We start from the raw sequence: 24,176 nt of genomic DNA, 5'->3' as shown, positions 1-24,176 counted from the left end.
AGGCCGAGGTTTTAACCCACTGAGCCACCCAGGCGCCCCGGGAGAGAGAACTTAAGTGGGCTCTACACCCGGCATGGAGCCCACCGTGGGGCTTGCACTTACGACCCGGAGGCCATGACCTGAGCCGGAACCAGGAGTCGGAGTTACCTGGCCAATTGAGCCTCCCAGGAACCCACGGTTTTACTTCTTTCACTTTTCTTTTCCAACCTGGACGTTTCTCTTTCCTTTCCTGCCTCCTGCCTCGCTGCACTAGCTAGAAACCACGGTCACGTGCCTCTGACATAGGCAGGCAGCATTTAACCTTCCCCAGGGGGCCGGCAGCGCTGACGTGCGTGCATGTCCGCTCTCAGGGCGAGAAAGTTCCCTCCTGTTCTAGTGTCCTGAGGGTTTTCACCCCGATGGGTAGGAGACGCTTAGGTGCACCGGAGCGGCACTCGCTTTTTCCTTTCTCTTCTGCCTCGACGGAGTCGACTGCGCGGGTCCTGCTCTCTACACTGTCAGGACCGCGCGTTCTGAGAACACGTTTTCAGATGTTAGATTGACCGTGCATCCATGGGGTAGGTGCTACCTAGCTGCCGGGTTCAGGCTGCTAATATTCTGAGGACTTTTGATCTTTGTTCCTGAGGGATATTAATTTATGAGTTTCTTGTGTTATTTTTGTATCAGGCTAATAGTGACCTTTGAGGAGAGAAATCTTCTCACTCAGCTGCAGCTGGAACTCCTACACAGGGTATGTTTTTAAGGCTTAAATACTGTTCTGGGAGAAATATTCATTTCATAGTATTTAGAAAACAGAGAAGAACAATGAAGAAAAGTCACTTGTAATTTTGTTAATTATAAATGACTATTACTATTTTAAGAAAATGAAGACTTTAATTTTTTTTCTGATTTTTAGTTTTTTTAAAAAGATTTTATTTATTTATTTGACAGATCACAAGTAGGCAGAGAGGCAGGCGGGGGGTGGGAAGCAGGCTCCCTGCTGAGCAGAGAGCCCGATGCGGGACTCGATCCCAGGACCCTGAGACCATGACCTGAGCCAAAGGCAGCGGCTTAACCCTCTGAGCCACCCAGGCACCCCTTAATTATTAGTTTTTTAAAGTAGGCTCCACGCCCAGTGTGGGGCTCAAGTCATGACCCTGAGAGATCAGGAGAGTCCTGCTCCGCTGAGGGACACAGCCGGGTGCCCCAACACTGGAATGACTGTAGTTCTCCTGGTCTTGAAAACTGAATCATGCAGCGTGTGCCAGATGGGAAGGACAGGGAGTGGACACTGCGTAGCAGCGAAGGGCCTCACGCCCGCGACCGCGCGCCACTCCTGCTTGGTCCTACCAGACCCCAGCCACGGAGACGTGGTTTCACACGCACTCATTGTATCGTCACGTTTACTTAAGAATATGTCTACATTTTCTAAGATATATAAAACATTTTTAATATTATATTTTGTTTTTTAAAAAGTAATCTCTATTCCCAAGGTGGGGCTTGAACCCATACCCGAGATCAGGAGTCACATGTTCTTCCAACGGAACCAGCCAGGAGTGCTGCTACATAAAAAGCTTCAGGGTTGGGGCGCCTGGGGGGCTCAGTGTGTTAAAGCCTCTGCCTTCTGCTCGGGTCATGATCCCAGGGTCCTGGGATCGAGTCCTGCATCAGGCTCTCTGCTCAGCAGGGAGCCTGCTTCTCTTTCTCTCTCTGCCGGCCTCTCTGCCTACTTGTGATCTCTGTCTGTCAAATAAATAAATAAAATCTTTAAAAAAAAATAAAATAAAAGCGGAAGACTAGAAGCAATCCAATGCATTCGTGGAGACTTAAGAAAACATGGTGGGAAGAGAAAACCACAAGACGCAGAATCATATGTAGAAAAGAGGACAGTAAGAAGAGACCCTGTAGTTGTGTGTAAAGATACACAGAACCAAAGAGCAGCTACTGGTTGGGGGGCAGGCGGAGGCAGAACAGGCCAGCTGGGGATTTCACGGGGCCTCGTGCTGGGCTCCAGACTGTGTGACTGAATCACCGAACAGAAAGCAAACGGAAAGTCCATTTGGAAATACCATTTGTGACGTTTTCAGGAATAAGCAAGCAGCAGTGGCAACTTACCTGAATAGTTTGTAAACGATTTGAGGTCGTCCAGACTTATGGGGACTTGTGCACCAGAAATCAATACCTGAAAAACAAGTTCGATTCGTAAAATGTGAGGCAGCCTGCCAGGCGGCTCCTCCGAGTTTCGTGGCAGCGTGGGTCCCGGGGGGCACGGCCGGCCTACCTGGATCTCCTGCTGGTCAAACATCCGCAGCCACTCCAGGTTCACCACGTTGGCCAGGCCCTGTCTGAAGGCCAGGCAGTGCTGGCGGATCTGCCTGTTCAGCCTGTAGTCGGCCACGAGGTGGATGTACGCAATCCTGTTGGCACTCGTCACAGGGATGTCTTTGCCACCAAATTTCAGTTCGACCACCTGGAATGAGTAAAACAAGGGTCTGGAAATTCTAAGTAGGACTAGAGCAAAACGAAACCAAGAAACACTTCCTTCAGAGAAACCCGCTAGCACGGCTTTGTATGCGGGCAGCGGAGTAAAAGGCCGTGCGGCCGGTGACAGGCCAGCCTGCGTCGGCACAAGGACGCCCGCTGATGGGACCCTCCACAGCCGGGCGTCTTAGTCTGCCTTTAGGAGCGTCAGCCACCAATGCAACAAGGTGATGATGGCAACTCTGTCGTAAACATTAGCAATCGGGTGCCTGGGTGGCTCAGTCAGTTGGGTGTCCAACTCCTGATTTCGGCTCAGGTCATGATCTCAGAGTCGTGAGATCGAGCCCACGTCAGGCTCTATGCTCAGCGGGGGTGGGGGTCTGCCTGAGACTCTCCCTCTTCCTCTGCCCCTACCCCCAACATACAGGTGCACATTCTCCTTCTCTAAAATAAATAATTGAAAGTTAAAATAGGGCGCCTGACTGACCCCATCGTTGAGCATCTGCCTTCAGCTCAGGTCATGGTCCCAGGTCCTGGGATCGAGCCCTGCATCAGGCTCTCTGCTCTGCGGGGAGCCTGCTTCCCCCTCTCCAGCTCCCCCTGCTTGTGTTCCCTCTCTTGCTGTGTCTCTGTCAAATAAATAAGTAAAATCTTAAAAAAAAAAAAAAGTTAAATTATGAATCATAAAGGGCAAAGATACGAACCGAAAAATGAACTCATGTCAAAAGGGATTCATTCTGGAGAAAATACAACCTAAGGAATGAAGGTTGTAGGGGAATCATAAGTCATAGTTGTACAAACAGAACATTCTTCTCTTTGTGTCTCTGTCATACTGTTATCACTACGAAGTACTTCATTCTTTCATTCTTTTTATAAAAGATTCTTATTTATTTATTTTCAGAGAAAGAGACAGATACAGGCAGGCGGAGGGAGAAGCAGACTCCCCACCAAGCAAGGAGCCTGATACGGGGCTTGATCCCAGCACCCCGAGATCATGAACTGAGCCAAAGGCAGACACTTGACGACTGAGCCGCCCTGGGGCCCCTCATTATTTTTACTATTTTTAAAGATTTTATGTTTAACTTATGTCTACACCAACGTGGGACTCGACCCGACAACCCAAGATGAAGTGTCGCAGGCTCCACTGGCTGAGGGGCCGGGGCTCTTCAGGTACAGCAGACAGGACTTGGAGGACAGCAGTCCGTTAGCGATGACGGGCTGTCACTCAGATGGCCCACCCCCGGGACGGCCGTCCGTCCTCACTGGGCCTTGCTCACGCAGTGTGTCGGGGGCACAGACCGGGTGCCAGGGGTGGCACTGCCGGGGTGTCAGCGGGAAGCCCGCGGCAGAAGCCAGGGCCGGACGCTGGCTGTCCCCGCCCGCTGTGACGGGGACACCCGCAAACCCCACCCCTGTCCCGGGAATGGCTTTCATCATTAATAAAACGGTGGTATTTTTGCTTGGTCTACCCGGGGTCTGTGGTTTGTGAACTCGTGTGAACCAAAGGGGACGGAAAAGCCATCGCAGAGGCGTTAGCCTAACTCCCAAGAATGCACCATTTTCACGTTTGCTCCTTCTCAGACGCACCTGGATGAGGCCGCCTGTGCTAAGAACAGAGACAGCAAGTGGAGACGACGTCCCGGTGGGTGGCAAAGCTCGGGGTGAACACAGAGGGCTGCCCAGACTGCGGGTCACGCAAGCCGCGAGCACGCCTTCCTCGTGGTTCAGCCTGAACGAGGACAGCACCTCCAGCTCCGGGCAACGGCCTGCCCCAGGCAACGGCCTGCCCCGGGCAACAGCATCTTGGCCAGTTTCTGCACCACTTCCCATGGAGGCCCCGTCGCAGAGAAGCTTTCCTGAAATCATCTTCGCCCACGGCTGCCCGGCTACCTTGCGCCACGGACGCGACAAGGCTTCGACACGTGGGCTTCTTCCCCCAGTGCTCCCCCTGCTCGCTGGTGCTTGTGCTCTGGGCTGGAACCAGAGGCCCAAGAAAGGCTCTGAATCCACACGTCCTCACTTCCCCACTCCGGTGAGAGGCCGTGAAGCCTCCCGTGCTTGCCGTCCGTGTGCTACCCGGGCCCCACGAGCCTGCAGTGTTGCTTTCCGGCGACTACCAGCCCTTACTCCAAGTGCACCAACAACGGGTACCAGATGAGCGGGTAGTGAGTGATTCAAAGACAAAGGACCCGGGAAACTGTCAGGTGAAGGACCCCAAAGCCCCAGACCCCCTGCCTTATCAGATGGCAAGGCTGTTTCCAGGGACCGCACGGGGACAGCGTGTGGTCATCTCTGCTCCTGTCTCGGCGACGCTGGAACGGCGACTCAAGTCTCACACCGTGTTGGACCGGTCCTGGGGTTCAGGGGGGAAGGCGTACTTGCATCTCTCAGTATGAACCAGCAGCTCTCCTGCGCTGTGTTCCCTGCCCCTCCTGGGTGCAGCTGGATAGCACTGGGGGGCACACGGGCTCCCCACCCAAGCGCGCCCACTTCATCCTCGGGGCCCCGTCCACGCCCTCTGGAAGGGCAGACGAGCTGCTGCGACCAGCCCAGGCTCACGCGGCAGCAGAACCAGGGCCTGAACGAGGTCAAGTGCCTCAAGTTCATGCTCTGGGCGCAGCGACACTGAGGGACCACCTTAAACCCTGAGCCCTTTCCTTAGCAAAGACACGTGCACAAACTCATGGTCTAAAATCTCCCATGCATTTTTAGGCAGGCTAACAGCCGTACTGATTTCACCGAAGAAAACAAGTTGGGGAGAAACCCCAGTATTTCTGAAAGGAAAATTAACGTGACCTACCAACATAACGGGGTATTTGCATGTTAGAACTCTCTAAGTCACGGTATTTCCTGCACTTAAACCCGTACAGAGGACTGTTTCTGTATCTGCCGCTGCAGAAATCCGGAAGGTGTCCCCCATAGATCAGCTGCTTTCCAGGGACTTTCTCAGTTTCCCTGCTGGACCCTTCAGTGCAATTACCCCCCTGTGCGGCCACCCACAATCTCTTTATTCAGCGGAAGCTTCTACGAACCACGGAAACATCGTCACTTCGACTTCTGCTTCTAACCGGGTCCAGTGCTACCCGAGCTGCTCTAGCGGACGCTTATGTGGGCGACGTCTCACTGTCACCGCCTATCTCAGAAGGAGAATGGGAAACACTCCCACCAGCCGAGGCTGTGGGCATGGCACTATAGAACCGTCTGGTGCTTTTACTTCATTGGTGAAGCACGCCAGCGGGCGGCCCGAGACGGGGACCGGCGGCCTCGCTCCCGGCGTGTTCGCGGTGTCCTCACGCCGCGACACACAAGTCTGATTGCGCAGAGCAGAACTTCAGCTGTCTCGGATGGCAGGGGTGGGAACAAACGCAACTAAGTGAGCCGTAACCAGGACGGGGCTCTGTCCTCCCCGTTCTCCAGAATGCCCGGGGGTGTCCGAGTAAGACGGAAGCAGGAGGCCAAGGTAGTGTCATTTCCCTTATTTCCACTTAGGATTTAATCCACACCTATTTCTTAAATAGGTGGCTTTTTGTTGTTGTTTTTGAAGATTTTACTTATTTGAGAGACAAGTGTGAGCTCATGCACGGTGCGGGGGGCGGAGGGCAGAGGGAGAAGAGGGAGAGAGTCCCAAGCAGACTCCCTGCCGAGCACAGAGCCCCTGACGTGCGGCTCGATCTCATGACCCCGAGATCATGACCTGAGCCGAAATCAGTAGGACGCTTCACCGACTGAGCCTCCCCGGACCCCACTAAATAAGTAGTTGTTTAAAGGCCAAGAAACAGACTAAAACTCAAGTACCACGAAGGCAGGCAGAACACCCAGCGTTTAGAACAAGGACGCATAAATCTGAGTATGCTTCTCATCCCTGCTCCCGAAGACATCCCTGTTGTGGGGCCAAGCGACGGTTTGGCAGTCCCAGGATCGAATCTCAGCTTCCTGGGAAGGGAGGCTAAGGGGTTTTCTTTTTTCTTTTCTTTTTAAAGGATTTTGTTTTTTTTAAGTAATCTCTACATCCAACATGGGGCTCGAGCCTACAACCCCCAGATCAAGAGTCACACATTCCTCTGACCAATCCAGGTGGGCGGCCCTCAGGTGTTTCCTTGTTCCCCATTTCCCGCCGGCTCTGAAATGCACGTGTTTAGACTGCTGTACCCTGAGGAACTGAAATCCTGCAAACCAGGATTTGGAATCAAACACTGGTTCTCCTTCTGCGTATGTCCTTGCCCTTTCTAAAGCCCAAGGCCTCTAACCACCGTTCTCCACGATGGCAGGAGAACGCAACTTGCTGGCCTCCGTCCACCTTCTCTTGTATGCCCCTAAGCTTAGCTGCTGCTTCTTTTTCCTTTTTTTTTTTAGAAGATTTTATTTATTTGACAGACAGAGATCACAAGCAGGCAGAGAGTCAGGCAGAGAGAAAAGAGAAGCAGGCTCCCCACCGAGCACAGAGCCTGATGCGGGGCTTGATCCCAGGACCCTGAGATCATGACCCAAGCTAAAGGCAGAGACTTTAACCCACTGAGCCACCCAGGCGCCCCTTGAGTACAGTTTTAATATGAAGTTACTTTTAAGGTTGCAAAGCTGATGACCTTTGAAAGCCTGAATTGAAAACCAGCAAAAGAAATTTACAAAGATCAATGGTAACAAGCATTCTGTAGTTAAAACAGAACTACTCGATTCAGAGAAGATTACTCATCTACGTAAGAATGGCAGAAAAGCTGCTTCTCCCTACAAAACAGACCTATTTGTCTAAAAGCCAAAAATTAGAGAAGCACATTGGCCACTTTAAAATCTGGTGAAACGAGACATAACAAGTACGACTTCAAAGGTCCTCCAACAGTCCGGTGTGTCACACACGTTAAAAAAGGTTTTGGGAGGGCGCCTGGGTGGCTCAGTGGGTTAAGCCGCTGCCTTCGGCTCAGGTCATGATCTCAGCGTCCTGGGATTGAGCCCCACATCCGGCTCTCTGCTCAGCAGGGAACTTGCTTCCCTCTCTCTCTCTGCCTGCCTCTCTGTCTACTGTGATCTCTCTCTGTCAAATAAATAAATAAAATCTTAAAAAAAAAAAAAAAGGTTTTGGGAGAAGATATTTGCAAATGACAGTACAGATGAAAGGTTGATATCCAGGATCTATAATGAACTCCTCAAACTCAGCACACATAAAACAGGCAATCATATCAAAAAATGGGCAGAAGATATGAACAGACACTTCTCCAGTGAAGACATACAAATGGCTATCAGACACATGAAAGAATGTTCATCATCACTAGCCATCAGGGAGATTCAAATTTAAACCACATTGAGATACCACCTTACACCAGTTAGAATGGCCAAAATTAGCAAGACAGGAAAGAACGTGTGTTGGAGAGATGTGGAGAAAGGGGAACCCTCTTACACTGGTGGTGGGAATGCAAGTTGATGCAGCCTCTTTGGAGAATAGTGTGGAGATTCCTCAAGAAATTAAAAATAGAGCTTCCCTATGACCCTGCCATTGCACTCCTGGCTATTTACCCGAAAGACACAGATGTCGTGAAAAGAAGGGCCATCTGTACCCCAATGTTTATAGCAGCAATGGCCACAGACGCCAAACTATGGAAAGAACCAAGATGCCCTTCAACGGACGAATGGATAAGGAAGATGTGGTCCATATACACTATGGAGTATGATGCCTCCATCAGAAAGGACGAATACCCAACTTTTGTAGCAACATGGACGGGACTGGAAGAGATTATGCTGAGTGAAATAAGTCAAGCAGAGAGAGTCAATTATCATATGGTTTCACTTATTTGTGGAGCATAACAAATAGCATGGAGGACAAGGGGTGTTAGACAGGAGAAGGGAATTTGGGTAAATTGGAAGGGGAGGTGAACCATGAGAGACTATGGACTCTGAAAAAAGGTCTGAGGGGTTTGAAGTGGCGGGGGGGTGGGAGGTTGGGGTACCAGGTGGTGGGTATTATAGAGGGCACGGCTTGCATGGAGCACTGGGTGTGGTGAAAAAATAATGAATAATGTTACGCTGAAAATAAATAAATTAAAAAAAAAAGGTTTTGCAAATTATGGGACCATCTGAACGTACGCTAATGTACACAAAAAGTACGCTGAATGCCCCCCCGCCGACCACCCATTTTAGCAAGCCTGGTGGCCAGTCTAGCCCGTCTCTACCTCCCCCCACGGCCCCGATCTCCCCGCGCTGTGAGGAGACCCCGGGTGTCAGTGATCCCTCCACGCTGAGCGCGTGGCATGAGAACGTCCCTAGCACACTCTGCCTAACAGCTAAAAAGTGGAAATGACCCAAATGTCCATCAACGGAGAGACCGGATCCCCACGCGACAGAGCGCCGCTCAGCTGACAGAGGGACGAGCATGGGCTCCTGGGGCAAGGGAACGCAGCAGCCACCAAGGGCCCCGGCCGCAGGGTTCCCGGCCGCACCGCACCTGGGGTAGCCGAGCGTGCGCACAGCCGGCAGGTCGTGCTCACCGACGCGGGGTGGGACGGGCCTGCTCACGTGCACCGGCTTCTCGGGGGAGAGGAGACCACCCTGACTGGAGAGCTGAGGAGGACGGTGCACCCAGAGCCGACCCGCCGTCCTCAGAAGCGTGATTTGCTGGAATGCAAATCATGCCCCGACAGTGCTGTCATCTGGAAAAATCAGTTTCAATCTCTAACATCTCTAGGATTTTTTGGGTTTGTTTTTTGTTAAGAAGAATAAAGACATGGGGCACCTGGGTGGCCCCAGTAGTTAAGTGTCTGCCTTCGGCTCGGGTCGTGATTCCAGGGTCCTGGGACTGAGCCCTGCATTGGGCTTCCTGCTCAGCAGGGAGCCTGCTTCTCCCTCTCCCTCCGCTGCTCCCTGTGCTCATATTGTCTCTTCCTCTCAAATGAATAAATAAAATATTTTTTAAAAAGGGGGCACATGAGTGGCTCAGTTGTTGGGCGTCTGCCTTCGGCTCGGGTCGTGATTCCAGGGTCCTGGGACTGAGCCCTGCATTGGGCTTCCTGCTCAGCAGGGAGCCTGCTTCTCCCTCTCCCACTCCCCCTGCTTGTGTTCCTTCTCTCGCTGTGGCTCTCCCTGTCAAACATGTAGACAAAATCTCAAAAAAAAAAAAAAAAAAGATAAAGACAGTAAGACCAACCAGATTGATCATGCAGGCCAGCGGTCGGCGTCAGAGCACCCGAGGTCCATTGAGAATGGGCAAGGAGCAGAGGTGCACAGGGACCCTTGCGGCTCCTGTCGAGAAGGGGCTACCCCCAGTCCCCAGGGCCAAGAGCCAGACGAGCAGCAGCCCCAGGAAGAGAATCCCAGAGGCCTGGGGCCGTGGCCCGTGCGTCTCCAGCCGCCCACGCCCCATGTCGAGCCCTCCGGGCACTGGACGGCCCCGGAGCACTTCCACACGGGAGGACTCCCGCCGCCTGGCGGGAAGGGCAGCGGTGTCACAACAGGCCCCTCACCTGCGCCTCCCCCAGGTCGTTGTTCACCACGGTGAAGTTCAGCCCCAGCTCCTCTACGTCGCCTTCGTAGCTCTTGAGGAAAAGCAGATTCTTGTACACTTCGGGGTCGAGCGAGGCCAGGTGATGGATGTCCACATCCGCGCTGGTGCCGAGCAGTTTGGACAGGAAGAAGCCGGCGAAGGGCAGTTCCACCAGCATGTTTTCATACAGCGCCTGCAAACGGGAGCGCGGAGCGTGGTCAGCGCCGGAGGAGGTCCTCTCTCAGCCCGCCCGAGAAGCCACCCACCCCGGACTGTGCGGAACCCGGGCGGCCGCAGACACGCGGTGGCGGGCGCGGACACGGGCGGAGACCCTCCGCGCGCGAGGCCAGGCCGGCCACCGGCGCGTATGTGAGGCATCGCACGTGCTAACGTGGACGCTGAGCGCACTTCGGGGTGCCTTGCAGAGCGTGCACGCCCGTGGACACTCCAGAGCCACATCGCCCGTGCGGCCACGGAGGGGCACGTGTTCCTGCAGACGCTTCGCAGGCACCGGGGGCTCTGAGGGCTGCTCAGCGAAGCCCCTTGCGGGGGGCTTGGAACGACAGCTCAGCACCTCGGAGCTCCGCGGGCCGGAAGTCTAACTGCGGGTGGCAGCAGGCACATCCCGTTGGCAGGCCTCCTTGTCTGATGCCGCTGACGGTACCCCATGGCCCCTGGCTTTTAGCGGAGTCACTCGAAACTCGGCCTTTTCGAGAGGCTGTCTTCCCCGGGTGCGTGTCTGCATCTCCCCGCTTCTCTCACAGACACCAGTGGCTGGCTCTGGGAGCCACTCTTAACCCGGTGTGGCTCACAGGAAAGGTTCACTGGCAAATAACATCAGGTTCACAGGTACGGGGGATTAGGATGGACCCCCATCTTTTGGGGGGTCACAATTCAACCCACGAGCACAGGCTGGACCGGCTCGGTGGCCGCTCCTCCACTCAGCCTTTGTAGCAAGGAAGGAAGACCGTGTGCGCACGAGCGAGGGCAGCTGTGCCAGGGCCGGACCGCGCGCAATTCTCAACGTCGAGAAATACTATTCTTCTGACTTTCTCAGCCCCCGGGAGGAAAATCATTCTCAGCACCCTGACCACACAACCGGGGCAGGCCGGACGCGGCCCACGGCGGCAGTCCGCCCCGCCCCGCCCCGCCCGAAGACCAAGGGACCAGGCCCTGGGGCTCACAGGGCTCCCGTGGCCCTTGTGCGGCCACGGTGGGTGAGCGTGTGGCGGAGCTGGCGTCAAACCCAGACGCCCGGACGGAGGACTTCTCCACTCGGAGTTACTGCCCACTGTTCTGCTGAAGGGCCACGTGCATAACTGTCTTTTTACTTGTGTATGTTAAAGCATGATGTCCAGAGAGTAAATAAAATGTACAACCTCTAGGAGTACACCTGACGAATACCTGGTTGTGCCCGTGCAGCGGCCACTTGGGTGAAGACACAGAGCACCTCCCCTCCCCCAACTCCCCATGAGAGCTCCCTCCTGTCCCTCACGTCAACCCCCTTCTGTGGCCACCCCATCCCCAGAACCCCCTCCAAGGGCCTCAGACAGCCCTTGTCTGCCTCCTCACTACGTAAGGCTGTTCACTCTTTCACATGAGGCCTGTGGCATCTCCAGCCCTGGGCCTGCTGATGGACTGGGGGTTGCGTCCCATCTGGGGCTAGGGTAAAGAAAGCTGCTGGACCATCAGTGCGAGGCTTTCTGTGGGTCTGCGCTCTGCTTCTCTCAGGAGAGACTGAAGACCTGCTAACCCCAGGGGAGTGCCAGGCGTGCGGTGTGTTCAGCTGCATCTGGAAAGGACGCGCTGTTTTCCAAGCACAACCATGTCCCACCATGACCAGCAATGCAGGAAGCTTCCAGCTGGTGCAGACCCTTGTTGATGACCAGTGTTGTCAGCCTTTTTACAGTTGAGTTATGGGGCGCCTGGGGGGCTCAGTGGGTTAAGCCTCTGCCTTCGGCTCGGGTCATGATCTCAGGGTCCCGGGATGGAGCCCCACATCGGGTTCTCTGCTCAGCAGGGAGCCTGCCTCCTCCTCTCTCTCCGCCTGCCTCTCTGCCTACTATGATCTCTTTCTGTGTCAAATAAAATCTTTAATAAAAAAAAAAATATCGTTGAGTTATCCTGGTTTGTATGCGGGGGTGTCTCACTATGGTTTTAATCTGCATTTCCCGGATGACCGGTGGTGCTGGATAAATTCAGTGATTATTACTACATTCATCTCCAGAGTCTCTGTCCACAGGCGGGGGTCAAGGGACGCAGGTTTTCCAACATGACGGCAGATTCATCTTGCGTGCTAAATACACCTATGGCCTAAAGCTGTAAAATGCAGCAAGGGATCAGAAGTGGGTTGTAAAGTTTTCAGAAATATTCTGATCATTTTCTTCTACGTAGGATGGACTTGGAAGCCCTGATGAGTCTCGTCAAATATGTTCTGATGTACCCAAGCTACCACGTGCTGAGGCCAGCTCCAGGCCAGGTGCTGCGCTCAGCACACACCAGCTGCCTCCCCTCCATCTGGCCTATCTGGAAGGTCTCCTAAGCAGAAAGCAAGAGTCCCTCTTCTACAGAAGTCGAGGGGAAATCTGGATTGCCAAGCCCACGGCCCTTTCTGCTGGAATAAGTGTGGTCTGCAGAGACGGGAGAATGGCAGGGAGCGTGGACTCACCGCCCCCGCGCGGTAGCCGGAGTGCTGGGGGCAGAGCCTGAGGCACCCATTCTCATCTGGGGAACGGCGGGGGCCCTGCTGCAGGAAGTACTCAGGGAGCTGTGCTGCAGACGTATGCAAAGATCTTCTCTAAGTCACCGCTGAAAGACCCAAGTATCACAGGCCAGGAACGCGGCCCCCAGCACGCTGCCACAAAAGCGAACTGTCCTCCCTGGGGTGGTCATTCAGCGGTTCGCCTGCCCCTGTCCGCACACACGAGAGCTGAGCCATGAGGCTCTGGAGACGCAGCTGTGCCAGTGAACTCACAGGAGACTGGCAGCTCCTGGGGCAGGGGCTCCAGCCCTCCGAGCCACCAGCCCTGCGCCACCCTTGGAGTTGGGCCTGGGAGCCTTGCCCTGGCGACGGGGACTCAGCTGGGTCACGTCCCTGTGCGCCCTTTCCGCACGGGCAACAGGCGGTGGGGGCACCAGTCTGTACACCCCTGAGCCTTAACAAGCCGGGAAACGGACCCTCACGCAGGGGCTTCCCGGACCCTCCTATGCCCCCGGGAATGCTCAGGTTCACCTTGAGTGAGACCCACACTTTCAAGTCCCTCCCACTCTCAGGACGGGAGGGAACCAGAAAAGAGCCCTTAAACACGGTCCTGCACTGGTTCTCGCCTCGGAACGCCGCTGGCACCCAGTGCGGATGAGCCCTTCTCCCCGAGGTGAACGCACCGAGGATGCAGGGTTCACTCTCTGTTAACTACATACTTCATGGTGCCCCCCGGCCCTTCGGACTCAGATGTTCTCTGCCAGGGAAACCGAACTGTTACGTCCCTGGGCTTCTATTTCTGATCTGAAGACTGATGGGCACCCAGTTAGTTCAGAAAATGCGGCAGAACAGGACTTGTGAGTGAGAGAATGGGCAACGCGGCAGTGGCCAGCACTTAACTTGTCCACTGGTAACGCCAAGAAGGAGTTGTTTTGAGAAACCGCAGTTTGCTCAGAGTTAAGAACAGCTACCGCTATAACCGGCAGCACTTAGGAATCCCGTTATTTCCAAATGAGCGATGGCCTCAAAGCCAAGAAGAAGGTTCTGTCCCAGCCGTCATGATTGATTCCAGGTGTTGAAGAAAAGCGTCATCCGGGCAGCGGACGTTAAAGTAAACCGGGAGCGTAAATCACGGGACGCTCGATACGTAAGGTCATTGTTTGCCACTTGCGCATCAGTAACAATAAACCAGGGAAATCCGTTAAATAGATCCGAGCTACCTGAATTTTAAACAGAAATCCCACTGTGACTCATAAAATGTAAATGCCTAGGTGCAATTTTTTACATAAGGCAGGTTTAGACCTTTAGAGCATTTAATATACAAGCACTAATAAATGATAGCACTAAGAACTCTGATTGCATCAGCTAAATGGATTATAAATTAAATTTCCATAATGTATGCAACTTAGATACAAATGTAAGCATAAATCAAGGTATTTTCTAAACACAGGTTAATTATACAATTTCAAAACTGCCTATTTTTTATGCAAAATAATCCACTTAGCATTTTTCACCCTGGCCTTGGTTCTCAGCCGGCTGAACCACAGCTGTTCCAGAAGCTCATCAATCACGACTTGTCACGGCAAGAATCGCAATAGGTATATGGAAAAAACCTGTAACGTATTTTTCAACTGTCTGTCTTTTATGAGTGTTTATAGCTAGAAATTGTGCCAAAATGATTTGAAATAAAAAGGATTAATTACAGTAGAAGCCTTTTAATATAAGTGAGTGCGGTCGCAGTGCGGTTAATGCAAGCCATGGCACGGCCGGGAGAGTGAACGGGAGCCGCGCGGGAGGCCCTTCTGTTTGCTGCCAAAGAACTTCAGTAATTTACTACATTAAGAATCAATAAAAAAATAATGCTTTTCAAATGCGTCTCTATCAATCTTCAGGAAGTTCTAAAGCGAACATTTATAACTTAATCTAAAAACTATATGAGTTGTCTTGTGTTAAAGCCACCCTAACTGAGCAAAAGATGGTAATTTTAATTATTTCAGATCATGCTAACCTTGGAGTTTAAACAAATAAAAGAAACGTGCAGAAGGACGTGGGCTGGTCGTGATGCGCTACGTGTAACAGCTGCTCTTCCACAAGGACAGCCGAGCAGGAAACGCGGTCTCTGTGGAGGACTGCTGTGGTTTCCAGGACCAGAAACCCCCACAGGGCAGGAAACGCCGCTCACCCCTAAGGCCCGAGTCTACGTACAACATGCGGCAACCCAGTCGTTCGAGAGACATCTATTAAGTGACAACTATGGGCTAGGGACTACTTTCCACCTTTGGATTCCACAACCGTGAATTTGTTTGCAGAAGCCCCTTTCTTCTCTTCCGAGACACTTCAGGTTGTGCAGAACGATGTATATGTCACGCTTCATTCAGACCCCTGGCTCTTCGCAATCCTATCCCAGAGGTCTTGCCACACTGCTCCCAGCTCTCGTCAGCACAGTGGCGGCGCGGCCCAGTGTTCAGATCTGCGCTACAGGGCCGCGCCCCGTTACCCCCACGTCTCTCCTGCACGCTGTCGCCACCTAAGACGGCGAGGCGGCCCCTCCAGCTCTACACTCCCTCACACTCTTGGACATCCTGCAGTACTTCTAGAAATAGGGGCTCGGGGACGCCTGGGTGGGTCATTGAAGCATTCATCTGCCTTCGGCTCAGGTCACGATCCCGGGGTCCTGCGATGGAGCCCTGTATTGGCTCCTTGCTTAGGGGGGAAGCTGCTTCTCCCTCTACCTGCTGCTCCCGGGCTTGTCTTTTTTTTTTTTTTTTTTTTAAAGATTTTATTTATTTATTTCACTCAGAGAGAAAGATCATAAGTAGAGCAGCAGGCAGAGAGAGGGGGGAAGCAGACTCCCCACCGAGCAGAGAGCCCAACTCGGGGCTCGATCCAGGACCTTGAGATCATGATTTGAGCCGAAGGCAGAGGCTTAACCTACTGAGCCCCCCAGGTGCCCCTCCCTAGGCTTGTCTTGCCCTCTCTCTCCGTAATAGACAGATAGATATATAAATGAAATCTTAAAAAACAGAAACAAAACATGGGGCGCCTGGGTGGCTGAGTGGCTTAAACCTCTACCTTTAGCTCAGGTCATGATCCCAGGATCCTGGGATTGAGCCCTGCATCGAGCTCTCTGCTCCAGAAGGAACCTGTTCCCTCCTCTCTCTCTGCCTGCCTCTCTGCCTACTTGTGGTCTCTGTCAAGTAAATAAATAAAATCTTAAAAAAAAAAAAAAAAAAGAAACAGAAACAAAACAAAACAAAAACCAACCCAGAACAAAAAACCCCTCTCTCGAGTGTCCCTCCCCGATCTGGTTTCAAACACCCCACACCCGGACTCCTTCCTGCCCAGTGTACGCGGCCCCCACCGCTAACCACACCACCACACCTCGTCTTGCCGCCTTCTTGTTTCCCTGCCCTCAGGTCCTCATGACCAGCCTCCTCTCCACAGCCCAGATTTAAAGGTTCACGGCCATGATCACATCTTGTGCCCTCGACTCCCCTGTACCCAGCTCACCCGGCAAACACCGCCCACCCCGGGTTCAACCTACCGCCACACCTGCATCAGTGCCCCCCACAATGATGCCGCTGCCGGGCTGACGTGGGCTTTACATTATTTTTGATTTTTTACTGTTCTTACTGCACAAATGAAGACCAGAGATGAGCAGCGGACCAGCAAGCCCGTGTTTCTAATTTTCTTTGGTTGTTTTTTTTATTTTAAAGATTTATTTATTTATTTATTTGACAGAGATCACAAGCAGCCAGAGAGGCAGGCAGAGAGAGAGGGGGAAGCAGGCTCCCTGCTGAGCAGAGAGCCCGATGCGGGGCTCGATCCCAGGACCCTGAGACCATGACCCGAGCTGAAGGCAGACGCCCAACAACTGAGCCCCCCAGGCGGCCTGTGTTTCTAATTTTCACGGTGACGACTCAGCATGGCTTAGAGAAAGGAAAATGGCCTCAGTATAATGATAGTGATCTGCGCTTAATCAGCGTCAAATTTATGAGAAGGGACAGCTTAACAGTGAGGAGGCTCTGTACTTGACTCAGGAGCAGGAAGAATTTTGCTAAGTATCTCAGAGGGGCTAAAGCTACAGCAATACTTTTAGGTTGTGGAATCAACTGAATTCTGGAACATATGTGTGATTTTTACCACAAAATCTAACTTATTTGTTTTTATTTCCCATTCAGTTTTGAAGAAATAAAATAAACGTAGACAGAACGCCATGGCCCTGGCGGACAGGAGGAAGAGTGCAGAGAGGGGAGCCCTTCGTTGTCGAAGGGGCAGACTGGAAACCGTGGGTATCAGCAGCCGTGAGGGCCAGCCCGGTCCTCAGAAGGGGCAGGAGTCCAACAAAGGGACCACTTTTAAGTTATGATGGTCTTTGATTTTTCTGCTTCCAAAACAAGCTGAAGGTCAAGGAGAGCAAACTCATAATGAACCATCCACTGTGGGGAACGGGGAGATCCAGGGAAAGCTCCAGACTCGTTTGTGAAATTTGCTGACATCAAAGTAAAAAAAGTCTCAACATTGATTGGAAGGCTTGGGCTAAGCACAGAATGATCAACTATTTGCTGAATATTATGTTTAAAAAAAATCTAGGGGAAAAGATATATTAACTTTAGAGACAAGAGCACTTAGTCCGATGACAATCAGAGGAAGAAGCTCAATTACACTGACCCTTAATGAGTCGGAGAGTTCAAAACAAGATATTATAAAAGAGAAGCTTTGCCATTTAAGACCAGCGGAACTTAAATCACCAGTACTCACTTCAATCTACACTTTTAAAGGCTCAGCAAATTCAATGAGCGTTTTACAAAAGGACTCCAATGATATTCAAGAATAAATTTTCCCAGGTCTCAAAAATGCCGGATAAACTGTTCACTGTTACACTCTGCTACCTTACGTGTGCACTGTATGCTACTGAAACACGAATTATAAACCACACGGAAGTTTCAGGGTCTTCTAATTAAAAATTGGAAATACATGACCAAGATATTATCAAATAATCTGATTTATAGGCATCCTGCTCCAATTAAATCAATATTCTGAAGCAAGGGGGGGAAAAGCCATTTTCAAATAGAATTCAAATATGATAAAAGAGCTCCTTCAATAAATTCCTGAACTTAATTGGCTTAAATGGACCTAGGTGCTTCTATCTGTAAAAAAAAAAGTTCAAGATGACATTACCACATCCTTGAGCTGTTTATTTATTCCCTGTCTGAAGCCTGATTTACAGGCGATAAAACGCAATCACGACCCACACCAGAAGCAGGAATCATCTGCTAATGGAACTTCTAATTGAGAAGTGACCAGTGACATGAGGTAATTCTTTCCATGTAGGATTGCTCTTCCAGACCTCTTTGCACTTTATCACAGTAAACAATCACTAACATATGCATTAAAGAAAATTTAAATACATTATGACCCAATAAATATCATAATCAATCAATACACAATTTTCTTCCCCTAGGATTTAACGTGCAGACACCACACTATTAGGGAAAGACCGTTACGCTCACTTAGATAGGGACAATTTTTAACATGCTGGTACAAAGTTTAACCATTTGTAATCAGATAATAATCAGATGTTTTAGGAACTAGTATTCCCTTAGGAATTTACAGAAAACTACCTAAGTAAAATCTTAAATACGTAAAACTAAATTGTCTACCACCTCACAGAACTAGAGTTTTGTTACTGGTTCTGTCTAACCTTCACTATTTAATTAATTAATTAATTAACTTTTTAAAAAAGGTTTTATTTATTTATTTGACTGACAGAGATCACAAGTAGGCAGAGAAGTGGGGCGGGGGGGGGGGGAGAGCAGGTTCCCTGCTGCGCAGAGAGCCCGATGCGGGACTCCATCCTAGGACCCTGGGATCACGACCCAAGCCGAAGGCAGACGCCTAACCCACTGAGCCACCCAGGCGCCCCTAACCTTCACTATTTTAAAGAGCGTCACTGAGATACAATTTACACTAACTTCACTTCTGGGAGGAAGGTGTAGGTCCCTAATTCTCCCTGGAGCCTGGTACACAGCGCCGAGAGAGGAGTAAGTGCTCTGCTGCCGGCTCTGGACCTCCAGGGCCCCGCAAGGACACCGCTTCCTCACAGCGTCTGCACCTGGGAACGGCGTCTGCACCTGGGAACAGCGTGCCCATAAACAGGAAAAAAAGTTTATCCTCGCCAGACTTACAGAACTAATGGGCAGAAAACTTCAGCAAACCAGGACCATCTAATTATCTCGTCTCTGTGTTAATCGAGATTGGACAATGTGTACATTCGGAAAAAAAAAATAGCAAATTTTAGTAAGATTTAACTCATGCAAATAAAATCACTTCCCCTATTGTCCGTAACCACACTGTGGAACCACTAAATTCAGGGGGTATTTGGGGGGCACCCGGCCGGCTCAGTCAGTGCAGCTCGCTCCCACTCATCTCGGGGTCACGAGTTACAGCCCCATGGCGGGGGGCAGAGATTAAATAAATAAATAAATAATCAATACTTAAAAGATTTAGGGAGTATCTCAGTTTAGTCTAGCAAAATAAAGGCTCACCATTATTATTTTAAAATTTAATTTCATTACTATTAATTTAGGAGATTCTCAGGCTCACCTTAATAGAAAGAACTAGTATATCATTTCAAAGGTTTTCATGAAATGGATTATAAAATATTATCGTCCGGGGGGAGCTGAAGCTGGGTTCCGGGGACCACTGCCAGAGAGAGACGGTATCTCACGGAGACGGACACCAAAGCCAGCACACGGCTTCAGGTGGGAGAGGCAGGTTATACCTTCGAATGAATTAAAGTAGAAAATAGTCTGTTTGACAGTTATGTTAAAGAATTTAACAGCAGGTCAATGTCTGAAGTTTGTCTCTGATGATAAGGAGAGACTAAAGAAACATATGTACATAATGGTGAGGTTAAGTTAGAGCCCATTTCTAAACTTGACAACACCAAGAACCTATATTATTAAAGTAGCAACATTTGGAATCAGAACAAATGAACAGTGACTGGGCTGTTAGCCGCTGACCTCAGAGATAAAAAGAAAGGGTATGGTTTTTCTACTGAGGACCTCCTGGGTCCCTTCCACCATCCCGAGCTCCATTACCATCTGTCATTAATGACCACAGGCACAGCACTGACGACACAATACAGTAATCACCACGGTGCCACGCCGGCACATGGCTGGACAGATCACTGAAACAGAACTGAAAGCTCAGAAAAAACCTTTACATTCATTGCCAACTGATTCCTGACAAGGGAACTGGGTTGGTCTTCCCCAACCAATGGTGCTGGGACGACTGGACAGCCACACGTGCAGGACCAAGTGGGTCCCCTACCTCACACCAGCTACAAAAATTAACGAAAAATGATATGTAACTGGAAAGAGAGGAGCTTATCTGGCCCCTAAAACTGAAAAATAAAATCCTAAATCATACCATAAAAAAATTAAGTCAAGATGGATTAAAGACCTAAATATAAGAAATAAAAGTACCAGGCTCAAAGGACCCACAACAGGTGTAACTTTAGGACCCTGGGTTGAACCGTGCAAGCAGGGTTTCTTAGATAAGCCTGCAGAAGCTCAGGCAACAGAAGAAAACTAAATGCATTAAGACGTCCTTAGAATTAAACACTCAGCTCAAAGGCCGCTGTCAGGAAAGCAAGAGACACCGCACAGAATGGGAGGAAATACTTGCAAATCACCATGAGGACGAGAAGGGACTTGAAACGAGGACACATAAAGGACTTAACAGAAGACAAACCGCTGAAGACACGGACGACGGACTCGAGGGGACCTTTCTCCACAGAAAGATGCCCGGCACCGCGAGTCCTCCAGGAGCTCAAAAGCACAATGAGATGTGTTCTGATAAAAACACAAAAATAAACAAGTCAAGTAAGTAAAATAAAGAGATGAGGCAGACGGTGTTACGTGTCGCCGTGGTGTGGAGGCGCCGGAGCCCGCACACACTGCCGGCGCCCGGGGGCTGCGGACAGGCACAACCACCGATGCAGCACGCCCAGTCCGTGGCGCGGAGTCGCCTGGGCTGAGAGAAACGCACACATCTGTGCACACAAACCTCCACAGACGGTCCCGGCTCGTGATGGTTTCTCTCCGGACTCTTCGACCTTACAATGATGCGAACGCGACACTGTGAGCTCAGGACGTGGACCTCTTGCCGGGCTAGCGCTTCGAGGTCTGACCCTCCCGGGTGCGGCCGGCGGGCGGCGCAGCTCCCAGCAGCCGTGCGATCGCCAGGGCCAACGGTCGGCAGGGCGGCAACTGGGTGCGCCCCACCGCCCTCCCGTGCGTCACTTTCAGGACAGCGTTCCGTGCGGTCCAGGAGCGACTCGACACCGTACTGTCACACAGGCTTCGTGTTTCCTGACTGCGCACCTGCGGGCTCGCGGGAGCGCTCTGGGCGCACTTCAGGTGGGCCGCGCTCTGCGGTGACCTTGGCGAGGGGAGGTGTGGGAAATGCATTCTCAACATCTGATATCCTCAATGTACGACGGGTTTTTATCGGGAGGTCACCCCGTCCTCAGTCAGGGAGGACCGGCCACAAATGCTCACAGCAGCAGGATTCCCAGCAGCCGAGGCGGGAGCCCCCGCATGTCCCCTGTCGGACGGACGCGTAAGCCACACGTGTTCCACCACACAGCGGAGCACCGGCCAGCTGAAGGAAGAAGTCGTGACACAGGCTACGGCGTCAGGAGCCGTGGAAACGTTGTGAAGTCAAAGAAGCCAGTCACCAGCGGCCGTGTGGCAGGAGCCCACTTCTGTGAAACACCCAGAGCGGACAGACGCAGAGACAGCATGAGTGGGAGCCCAGGGCCGGTGGGGGCAGCCTGGAGCGGGCTGCTGGTGCACGAGAGCTCGCCTGTTCACAACACGGCCGCTGTTCTCCACGTACCCGGCGGCGACGGCGGCACACCTCCCTGAACCTGTCAGAAACCACGGAACGGCCCACTCTAAAAGGCTCAAGTTCTACATCGAAATCTAATGATGTACCGTCTGCTGACGAACATAACATTTAAAAAAAGGGCTGAGGGACGCCTGGGTGGCTCAGTCGGTTAAGTGGCTGCCTTCGGCTCAGGTCATGATCCCGGCGTCCTGGGATCGAGTCCCACATCGGGCTCCTTGATTGTTGGGGAGCCTGCTTCTCCCTCTGCCTCTGCCTGCCTCTCTATGTGCCTGTGCTTGCTCGCTCTCTGACAAATAAATAAATAATAAATCTAAAAAAAAAAAAAATTAAAAAATGGCTGAATTTTATGGAATGTGAATTATTTCAAAAAAGCTATGATGCATCTATCAGTATCTTCATTTATTTTTTTAAAAAGTCACAAGAGCATAATCTGCTTTGCAGGCCCTGGTTTTTAAGTCACTTCTCACATGGGCCGACTGCAGGGTGCAGAGCGGCAGGTCGGTTGCCCAGGGTCAGGGAACGGAACGCAGCTGCACATCTGCGAGGAACTTCCTCTACAGCTGAGAATGAGGACAGTTCTGATTAATTCTCATAGGAAACGATGTAGCAACGTTGATGTCTTATTTCCGAAGGACAAGAGACTCAACCGCGATCCCTACGTACTGAGTCGACGCACGGCACGTCCTCCATTTACCCCTGGCGGGACGTCCCTGCAGGGGGCGCCACTGGGTCCCTCCGGCCCCGCCCTCCCGACCTCCTAGCAGGCGGTCTCTGTTCACCTCTTGTCCTTGGTACACGCTCTTCCCTTCCAACACACCATCTTCTCCGACCTTCCTCCCCACACGGCCACTCCCCGCGGTCCCGTGGGTGCCAAAGCGCCGAGGGCCGCGACCTCCGCCGGGCTCCGGGGCCAGCAAGAGCTCAGCTTCGGACCTTCCGTCCCCGTGCGGTCCACACGCACTGCCGCCCCCGGGCCCGCCTTCCCTGCTTGGGACCGCTGATGCCAACCCCTCCCTCCCGGCTCCAGAGCTGCTCAAGCCGAAGGCGGCCGCTCCAGTCCACACCGAGGAGAACTGCACAGTGAACGGGTTTCCCCGAGCCGGCGCCGGCCGGTCCCACCGCGCCCCGCGGACAGCTCTCCTGGAGCGCGGCCCCGCGCAGTGTCCGGCCGGCCGCTAGGCCGCTCCTCTCCCCTCTCCTCCCCCCGACAGCTCACCTGCACCGAGCCGCCCCGGCTTTGAAAACCAACCCACCCACAGGTTCCTGGACCGTGTTCTCACTGTGCTCGCTCCCCTTCCCTCCAAAGTGAAGCCTTCTGAAAAGGCCACCGACGCCCTTTACTGTTTTTCTACCTTCCTCTTCCTCACCGCAGAGCAAGCTCATTTCGTCAAACCATGCGGCCACGAACATCTCCAAGGACAACCCCTGCCCATGAGCAGACGAGCGGACATCGGACGTGGCCGTCACAGGAGGGCACTACCCGGAGCGAAGCGTTCGCACGGGCTACGCCTCTGACGATCTGAAACACGACTCCAGGCGAAGGAAGCCAGTCCCTGTGGGCCACATATGTGAGGTGCCATTTCACGTAACGCCCAGAACGGGACACAGCGGAGACTAAGGGTGGTTATCGTTGGCCCACGGTCTGGGGAGGGAAAGGACGAGTGTTAGCAGACATAGGACAGGAACGCTCCAAGTCTGACGGCGGGGATGGCTGCACCACGCTGAACACACGGAGACTCCTGAACCGCACACCTGAACATCATTCATTCGCCAGCCACTCAAGTGATCGCTACGCCCACGGTGGGCGCGAACTCACAGCCCCAAGTCAAGGGCTGCACGCTCCATGGACCAAGCCAGCCGCTGACCCCGCGCTCCCGGCAGGCCAACTGCAGGAGTGTGGATCGTATCTCAATACAGTGGTGCTCAGAAAAAGCACCAGGGACATAAAGCCCTGAGAACCGGTCCTGTGGTCACTTTTCAGCCCTCCCTGACCTCAAAGCGTCACGTTGCTGTGAGCAAGGCCAGCACTGCTGAGGACCCAGGCACAGTCCCACACCCTTAACTCTGAGTCTCCCCCCCGAAACCCATCTGCCCCATGCTGTCCCCTTACAAATGTAGTAAGTCTCAGTCATTTGCTCAAACAATGATTTTCCGTGACCCCCCGATGGAGACCAAAGTTTTCACCATGACTCTTTGTCATTTGTCTGTTGGCGTGGCCCTCCAGCAGGGTCAGCAAACTGTCCTGGAAATGGCCTAAGAGCACACGCTTTCTTCGGGCTTGTTCAGCTGCCACAGCAGGGAGAGCAAGCGTGAGCTGTAAATGACGCCTACTGGGATTCTGATAATCTCCTTCTAGCTCCTAAGACGAGGTGGGTGGAGTTGGCCGGAGGCTGCGGCCGCCCTCCGTCCCAGCACACGTCACTCTAGTCATACCTGTCGCCTGCGGAAGCCCCACTGATGTCAATTCTAGTGTCATAATCCAATCTGTCCCTCAAAACGTGGACACTGCGGACAGTAAATACTGAGTACACAGCACTATCCCACTCTTCAAGAGGGGAACCAAAATGCATTCCCAGACTATCCAAAGATGCTAATGAACTTCCCCCAAATACCATGGAAAACATTTACCTA

The 24,176-nt window shown here is 52.2% G+C and overlaps 1 protein-coding gene across 3 annotated transcripts in view; it reads right to left on the bottom strand.

Moving 5' to 3' along the window:
- Positions 1-24,176, bottom strand: part of UBE3C (ubiquitin protein ligase E3C) — a 112,204-nt gene that overhangs the window by 18,764 nt on the left and 69,264 nt on the right. For all 3 annotated transcript variants that reach the window (XM_044246927.1, XM_044246925.1, XM_044246926.1), the window contains exons 19-21: positions 9,906-10,118; positions 2,261-2,449; positions 2,095-2,161 (exon numbers count right to left, since the gene is read on the bottom strand). In XM_044246927.1, coding sequence (XP_044102862.1) covers positions 2,095-2,161; positions 2,261-2,449; positions 9,906-10,118 — 469 coding nt within the window. The remainder of the gene's footprint in view (positions 1-2,094; positions 2,162-2,260; positions 2,450-9,905; positions 10,119-24,176) is intronic.

This window comes from Neovison vison, chromosome 4 (assembly GCF_020171115.1).
Source record: "Neovison vison isolate M4711 chromosome 4, ASM_NN_V1, whole genome shotgun sequence".
In the NCBI taxonomy this organism is placed as follows: Eukaryota; Metazoa; Chordata; class Mammalia; order Carnivora; family Mustelidae; genus Neogale; species Neogale vison.
Note: the sequence above shows the minus strand (reverse complement) of the source record. Positions and strands in the feature narration are given on the sequence as shown.